General features: G+C 46.0%; 1 protein-coding gene across 2 annotated transcripts; it reads left to right on the plus strand.

Moving 5' to 3' along the window:
* Positions 1-4,834: 4,834 nt before the first annotated feature.
* FPGT (fucose-1-phosphate guanylyltransferase) lies at positions 4,835-8,363 on the plus strand. Of its 2 annotated transcripts, XM_054212806.1 has the most exons (4): positions 4,839-4,933; positions 5,061-5,228; positions 5,568-5,660; positions 6,476-8,362. In XM_054212806.1, the coding sequence occupies exons 1-4, from the start codon at positions 4,855-4,857 to the stop codon at positions 7,924-7,926; spliced, it is 1,791 nt and encodes a 596-aa protein (XP_054068781.1). In that variant the 5' UTR covers positions 4,839-4,854; the 3' UTR covers positions 7,927-8,362. The 2 variants fall into 2 exon arrangements, with proteins under 2 accessions (XP_054068782.1, XP_054068781.1); XM_054212807.1 differs by lacking the exon at positions 5,061-5,228 and having other exon boundaries at positions 4,835-4,933; positions 6,476-8,363.
* The last annotated feature ends 376 nt before the right edge of the window (positions 8,364-8,739 follow it).

The raw sequence follows: 8,739 nt of genomic DNA on the forward strand, positions 1-8,739 counted from the left end.
ACAATTTCCTCATCAGAAATTACATAGTAACGCAGGGCTTTGAGGGAGAAAATGCTGTTAACAACAATGTGCCTACAGGCTATTTTCAGGCTCAGTGGAGTATCACACAAGGTGAGGCCTATCAGATTAGGACTGAAAGATAATGAGTGCACATTAGCCATTTTTTCCAATTTCATTATCACAAAGATAAAGTAGACTTAATTCCTCCATGCCTTCCCAAAACACGAGGCTTGGAAGATGCCGTATCTGAAATAATGATGAAAATTCATCCTTCAGAAAAATGTAATTTATTAACACCTAAGATTATAAACCATCATACACAGGCCAGCTCAATATTGGAAAAAAGAGAAGCAAATGTACAGAGTAGAGACGGGCTGAGCCTGGCCTTCGCGACTGCGGTATGATCGTGCCAACCTTAGAGCTCACCACGGCAGCGCTGGAACACCAGGCACTCCCTGAGCCACCCACTGCAGCACCAGCTTTCTACACACCCGACAAAACCGGACTTCATGCAAATTAGACCGGAATTTTGGATTCAGTTGTTCTAAGCAGCGTTGCAGAATTGTTCTGTTTCTGGTTTGTTCTCATTTTATCTCTAGCACATAGAGAGCTCGGAAAGCCAGATGTGAAACTGCAGATTCAAGTTCAACTTTTGCTCCATAAAATGAAAGATTAAATAGTAGATTAACAGAGATTAAAACCGAGAGCTGGGAAACTATACCAAACATCTACGGAAAAACCTTCCGAGTAAGTCTGAGGGTAGGGGAAGCAGCAGATGCCTTCGGGTTTAGTCATTTACAGAGAGACAGATGAAGCACTTCAACGCACAGTAGGAACAATAAATCATTACAAGCTTACAATACGTAAACTGTCACATAGACTTTTCCTATTGTTTATTTATGTCATTTAAAATATGTACAAATACAAGTTGTTTTACCGTTTTCTCTGTACTGCAAAGATTATTTTTTTCCAAGTACAGCCCTTAAGCCAAATCCATTTCAATACTGAAAAATCCTGAATTCACACATAACTAACTGTGTTATCACCATCATCCTTTCCACTCCTTTATAAAGGAAGGGAGACGTCAAACACCGAAACTCCTGGTATCAGGCCTCTCACCGAACAGCAGGGTAGGCATGGGAAAAACACTTGCCTTTTTATCACAAATGGCAAAAATTCTGTGAGCCCAAGATGTAACCACCTGTTCCTAGGAAAAAAATGAATATATTGAGTCAGAAGAGTTTCCTCCATGAAGAAACCGTATTTTATTCAAAATACATATAGTTCCTAAGGAATGCAATTACACAAGTCTAAAGACAAATCAACTTCATTTTTGCATCTTCACAAAGTATTATTATTTACCTGATGTGCATGGAGCTCCAGCACACCACCAAATGAATCACTATTGATAACATAACTATTTGAGAGGATGCATATTTTAAGGGAAAAACCAGCACTGCAAATGCCCCACATTCTTTAGATACAGCCCATTTAACTGAACTATGACCAGGCCTTCGAACTTTTACAACAGACTTTGATCAATAGTTTGTAGGCATTCAAGTATCAGCTTTGTTGAAGCAGAAACAAGATGTTCAATATTCAGTTAACTTCTTCATGATAAGCTCTCTTCTTTGATTCATCCCTCAGAGATCGGGAAAAGAATACAAAGACTATATAAAAGGCTATGTGTTCAGCTTCAGAAGGAGAATTTCAGATAACCAAAGAAACTATCCAGGTATGTGTTATACTACTACTTATGAAATACTGTACAGCCACAGGGCAGAACAAACTCCAGTGGCACTAACTGCTTAAGTAAAAAATACTGTTGTGCTAACGACATATTGTATATGACATCTTGCCTCCCAAAGGGTCACAGAAAGTACTTTGCTAATGCCTGGCATGATTCCACAACGCTCACACTGTATTTACTCAACAAAATGCTTGTACAGAAACACTGGGAGTTTTGCATTAATCCATCTCCTCTGCCTGAGGCGGGGATGGCAGCATCAGGCTGTGCCTACGCCGCTGACACCACAGGCTGAAGGGTACGGGAGAGCGGCAGGGTCAGAGGGGAGCGGAGGCAGCTCTCAGCAACACACAACGTGTGTGTTCTCCGCTGTTCTGTAACCACAATCTCCACAGAAAAACTCGACTTGGGCATTTATACTTCAGTTAAATACCAGCGTAAATAGTGCTGCTCTTAGAAAAGCTCTCCTGGGACTAAGCTCAACCAGTGAACACCTCTGCCTTCATCACGCAGACTAAACGGATCTCCTGGAGCCGTTTACTGGCTCTGCCACCCAGTCTGATGAATGGCCAGCATTACTCCATGTACTGTTTGAGATTCTGGGGGCACAGAGCAATGCAGCATTGATGAAAATCCATCATTTCCTGGAATCACCTATCAGGCTAAGTGATTATAAATTAGTACTATTAAAAGCATGAATAACCATCCAACTGAAATAATTTTAAAAAAAATTATTACCATGAATAGTGGGATTCAATAATTATTCTAGTCTTGGATTATCTTAGAGAGTGCAAACAGAAACTTTTGCATTAGGAATGACTAATGATGAAAAGTTCAAAACAAAAATTCTGTTGAACTGCAGCAGTATTTCATTGCAAGCATTAGAGTCCCAATTATAGCTTCAAAGGCTTGCTGCTCTTAAAAAGAAATCAGTATTATTGCCAGTAAACCATTAATTACTTTGTATCTCTAGTCATTCCCTAAATGACTTGTAAATTAGCATGTATTTTTAATCGCACTGTGAAAACTGTGTCACTATTGAACTAAACACGTATTATAAAAGACATCTCTTAAACTGTATTTATTATATACATCTTAAGACACGCAAGTCAGAGATAGATTAAGAAGAGCACAATTAATAAAGGGCAATCTACTCTAACATGATAAAAAGATTTCCCAACTTCAATTCCTTTTTTTGCATTTCAGAAAGCCAGCAATTCTCCCTTGGCAAATAAACTACTAGTAAGGAATGGGAGACAGGAAAACTTGCTGGTTAGTATGTGAGGGTTCCCAGCTTTGTTGAGAATCACTCATTCTTCTGACTTAAAATAGAAAATGTTTCCTTAATGTCTAGAGCACTTCTGAATGTAATCGGGGTGATGCAGTTGCTAATCGGGTTCATGAAAACACAGTAATTGACAGGGTTCCTCACTAACGCTGCGTTAGCCAGAAGGTATGAAAGGGGAAAACAGTATTAAAAAACCCTGTAAGCAGCAGTGAATCTTCACCTGTTGTAACTGAACATCACACCCGTAACGCTGGACTTGGGATCCAGCACCTTGTGCTCATTGGGGTCAACACAGCTGTTGTCAACAACGAAAACCCAATGCCAAAGAGTAAAAGCACAGTTTCAAGAAAATAGGCTGTGTTCCTTATTAGAGTAAGTTGAGAACATACGGAAGGATCAAACAGATCTTTGCGGTGTACATTACTCTGATTAAGGCTGTTATCACACGCATCACAGAGAAGTCTCAAACTGATAAAGCAGCAGTGAAGTATTCATCTTTTTTTCTTTTATCTTCTCTGTCAGCGGTTTACAATCATGAAAAACTATGGATTTTTTGTAACTTTTTAACTTCCCAAATTCTTTTTTTCAGTAGCTCCTACAGTGCTTTTACAGCCACTTTTTATTGTAAGATTTATGCATAATGAGATCTTATCAAGACAAACCCTCCTTTCATTTTGATCTGTTTGTATTTGGTATCTGTAGTCTCAGCAGACTCTAAGTTCAGTCAGACAGATGAAGTCCCCAGATCAAAAATCACAATACCCAGGGCAAAGAGCTGCTGTGGGAAAACCTTTCAGCAGCGTGAATGTGCCAGCAGCTATCAGATAACCACACACACCACGGGAGCCGGCAGCCGGTCCCTGCAGGATCAGTTCATCGGACCCAAACCCGCTCAGCAGGCGTGCGCCCCCACAGCCGGGGAGCCCAGCACACGCAAGCCCGGCAGGAACGGCTTCGGCACAGTAGTTCATCTGCAATTAGGAATCCATCCCTAATTAGATTACTAAACTAGCAATCTAACTCACGCCGCTCCCTCCCGTGACTGTCAGGAGCTGTAACCCCGGCCTCACACCGTGGCCTGTCTCCACACACAGGCCCCGGCCTGGGCAGACCCGGCCCCGCGGACCCCAAGCTCAACACCAGAACCGCCATCCCGGCAGAGACGTGTCTCCAAATCTGGGCCCATAGGCGGGAACGTGTCCTCTACAAGCTGCGTAACTAAAGGGAATGGGAAAGGAACTTCTTTTCCTGAAAGCCCTCGGATGCATTCGACACCCCAAGGCCGCAGCAGGCCATGTGCGTGGAGCCAGAGAGGGGGGCCAGCAGGGCCCTGTGCCTTCCTTCCGAACAAAACCCACTTGCACCATCCTTAGACCCAAGAACTTAGTGAACCAGAATTATTAAATAAAAAAAGTAAATCTAAAAAGAGCGGCGGGCAGGCGAGAGCAGCAGCACAGCACACGGGCCTGTGCCCGCCAGACGCGGCGAGGCCCCACCGCACGCGGAGGGGGGGGGGCGGCAGCGGCACCGCCCGCGCTCCGTGCTTCGACGGGCGGCCGCCGGGCCGCTCCCCGGGCTCGCACTCGCCGGCCCGAGGCCGGTCTCCCGGCCACCCCAGGCGGCAGCCCCCCCCTTCCCCACCCCCTCCGCCCAGCCCAGCTCTGCCCCGGGCGCGACCGAGGGCTGCGCTCCGCGACGGCGTCGCGGGGCCGACCCGAGCACCGGGAACCGGCAGGGCCTGAGGCGGCCCCCGCCCCGCCCCGGCTCCCCGCCCGGCGCTTCCGGGTCGGGCGCGGCGGGTGACGGCGGCGGCGCGGCCATGCCGGCGGCGGGCGAGCGGAGCGCGGCGCGGCGGGAGGCTACGGGGCGGCGGCTGGCGCGGTTCGCGGCACTCAGAGGTGGGGCGGGCAGGGGGCGGTGGGGCCCGGTCTGGGAGAGCCGCGCCGCGGGGGCCCGGCTGGGCGAGCGCGCCCTGCCCGGCCCCGGGCCGCCCGTCCCCTGACGCGGCCCCCGCTGTGCCCGCAGGGAAGGCCGCCGGGCCCGGCCAGTTCTGGGACGTGGTGGCGGTGACAGCCGCGGACGCGGAGCAGGCGCGCGCCTACCGGCGGCAGCTGGCGGAGAAGCTGCGCGGGAGGGAGCTGCCGCTGGGCGCCCGGTACCATGTCTTCGTGGATCCGCCGGGACCCAAAATCGGTGCGCACCCGTCCGCGCCGGCTCGACCGGGGGGGCGCCGCGCCCGGGCTGGGCTCTCCGGCCTCGACTCCGGCTCCTGCGGGGGGCCGGGCCCGGTGCGGGCCTGTGCAGCGGGAGGGGCCGCGGGAGGCGGCAGCGCGCCCGCACGTGTGCGGGGCAAGCGTCGAGCCGCCACCGTGCCCCGACACCCACGGCCAGAACCGGGGAACCGGCTCGCTCGATGCAGCATTAATGCGCTTCCCCATCACCCACCGCAGCACCAATCCCAGTGCGCTCGGCGTGTCAGCGCAGGTAGTGTGGGTGCACTTCCCAGCAGACACTAACGTATTTTTTCTTTAGGCAATGGTGGATCAACACTTCATGTTCTTCGATGCCTGGAAGATCTGTATGGTGATAAATGGACTTCTTTTATTGTGCTGCTAATTCACTCTGGTAATGCTGGTTTACGTTTCACACCCTAAAATTGTACGCCCCCCCCCCCTTTTTTTTTAAATAATATGATGGCAGGGAAGGAGTCAGAGTTGTAAAATACAGTTCCCTCGGAAAAGTAATCCCAAACATATCTGATCTGATCATTTGAATTGAGATTGATCCTTAGGAGATACTACTGTCACTTAAGCACTTAAGTCGTTCGATCAAACAGTGGAGAAAGAAGTGTAATTCAGAGTATCTGAATTAAGCTCCTGCCTTGAAATTCCCATTTGAGGAGCAGCCCCCTCTGTAGGGGACCTGGGGCCCCTCCTGACTACAGGCAGACTGGATGCCTGCCACCTTACCCCGTTGGTTAGGGCTCTGCCAAAAGGGGCATCGGTTTTGGAGGGGAGAAAGTAACTCACCCAACGAAAACACTGCTTAGTTGACTCGTCTGTGACTTAAAATTCCAGGCGGGGGTCCTACTTGTTTTTTCAAGTGAAAAGCAGGCATCATTTGCTTTCTTCACGTTAGTTACAGACAAGTGGTCCATTTTCCATCTCTGAAGCAAACTAAAGGCAATGAAATTAAACACAATTTTAATGTAAGCTATTTAAGGCATGCTAAATTTTGGACATAAGGTCAGATCTGCTTTGAGAAATGTGTTAAGAAGAAGGATTGATGATCTTTTTCCATCTGCCGTTTTTTGAGGAGTACTTGGTATATGACCAAGTTGGGGGGCTTATACCTTTGTGTAGATGCAAAAGAGCTGTATAGGTTTAGTTTTTACTTATATGCAGTGTCTCTGTATAATTAAAAATGTCTTTTTCTTCAAGGTGGTTACAGTCAACGTTTACCAAACGCAAGTGCCCTGGGAAAGATTTTCACAACTTTGCCTTTTGGCGATCCCGTTTACCAGATGTTGGACCTGAAGCTTGCCATGTACATTGATTTCCCCAGTCACATGAAGCCAGGAATTCTCGTTACGTGTTCAGATGATCTAGAACTGTACAGCACCGGACTTACAGAAACCATCACATTTGATAAGCCTGGATTTACCGCGTTAGCTCACCCTTCGGATTTGACAGTTGGGACCACTCACGGAGTGTTTGTTCTGGATCCATCCAGCATTTCGGGAAAAGGAGGACTTGAATACACGTCTTGCCATCATTTCCTGCACAAGCCTGATGTCGAGACGATGCGCCAGTGTGGCGCGGTATGCGTAAGGGGGAATTCTTCTCAGCTAAGTTCCTCTGGAGACCACAGCGACTCAGAAATGGACTCGGAGTGTGTGTATACAGACAGTATATTTTACATGGATCATAGCGTTGCAAAACAATTACTGATGTTTTATAAGCAGATAGGCACTCTTTCCTGTGAAATAGATGCATACGGTGACTTCCTCCAGGCCCTGGGACCTGGAGCCACTCAAGATTACACAAAAAACACAAGTAACGTCACAAAAGAGGAATCCCAGTTAGTAGAAGTACGGCAGAAGCTATACTCCCTTCTGAAAGGAACTGCGCTTAATGTTATAGTCTTAAACAACTCCAAGTTCTATCACATTGGAACGACGCAAGAGTATTTGTTTCATTTTACATCTGATAGCAAACTGAAATTTGAGCTTGACTTACTGCCTGTGGCTTTCAGCAGCTTTTCTGAGAAAGCTGAGAGCTTGGATCAGTCAGCAAGTGTCATTCAAAGCATACTCGAGCCTGGGTGTTCCGTAGGGCCTGGGTCCGTCATTGAATACTCTAGAATCGGACCTGAAGTCTCAGTAGGGAAGAAGAGCATTATTAGTGGATCGCACATAAATGTGAAAGTAGACATACCTTCAAATTGTTTTCTAAGTTCATTAAGTATAAAAATTAACGGTCAAGTAAAGTACATAAGTATGGTGTTCAGTGTAGAAGATGACTTGAAGCGGAGTGTGAAATTGTTGTCAGAGATACACTCACTCCAGTTTTTTGGAGTCAGCTTGCTGGAATGCTTGGAGCTCTGGGGTGTGAAGGTTTCGGACCAGCTCTTCTCCGGTGAGAACACGCGCCTGGGGCTGTGGACTGCCAGGATCTTTCCTGTTTGTTCTACTTTAAGTGAATCAGTTAGGATGTCATTAAAAATGTTAAACTCTGTGCGGCACATGTCAGCTTTTAAATTGCATGGCTTTAAGCTCTTGTCTGTTGAAGAAATGCTCACCTACAAGGATGTAGAAGACATGTTGAAGTTTAGGAAGCAAATTTATGATGAAATCTGTCTACAAAGACAAAAAGAGAAGTCTGATTTGTAGAACGAACTGTACTTGAAGAAATTTCCAGTTTTCATTTGTGGGTGATTGATTACTTCCCATCTTGTAAAAATCATAAGAAAAAAGTACACAAATGTCTGATTTCATTGAAGTAGGAATAATGAAATTGCATTAACAACGTTGTTGTAGCATAACATTAATAATGCAGCAAATGCAGATAAACTATTCTTTTGATGAAATAATTAAATATTTCACATGTCTGAAAACACTCATTGGTGACTTTTCTTGGGGTGCGTGTTATTATATTTTGTAGTCTTCATCAGTAAAATATGATACAGAACAAATTAATCAGCAATTTGACTGAAAACTGCTTTAAAAGTCTTTCAAAGTAGCTCCAACAACATGGAATGATGCGGCAGTAACTTATTTGTCTGTCTTTTCATGATGCCTTTTTATAGTAGTATTTCAAATAGGTAGAGGTAAATTTATTAAAAGTACTTTTTAAATCAAGACATCCTGTCTTAAGCATTAATCATTTTCTTTCTCTATATATTTCATTCTGTAATTTTTTTACAATTTCTTTGTTTTTATCAGAGGAAAAGGATTTGCACAAGAGATCATTCTTTCCCCTGTGACATAATATTGGGGCCAAAACCTGGCATCAAGACATACTGATTTTTGGTTTTTTTACAGTTGGTCATTTGGAAGCTGGTAGTTTGATTGACACCTACCAACTTCCTGTTATCCACGTTAGTGACATGTGCTACATGAAAACCTCCCTTTCGTTCCCTTCCGTATTTCTCTAAACTGAACTGTCAGAGCCCTTGGAGTGATGCTTAATCCCGCTGCGGGCCA

This window comes from Rissa tridactyla, chromosome 8, assembly GCF_028500815.1.
Source record: "Rissa tridactyla isolate bRisTri1 chromosome 8, bRisTri1.patW.cur.20221130, whole genome shotgun sequence".
In the NCBI taxonomy this organism is placed as follows: domain Eukaryota; kingdom Metazoa; phylum Chordata; class Aves; order Charadriiformes; family Laridae; genus Rissa; species Rissa tridactyla.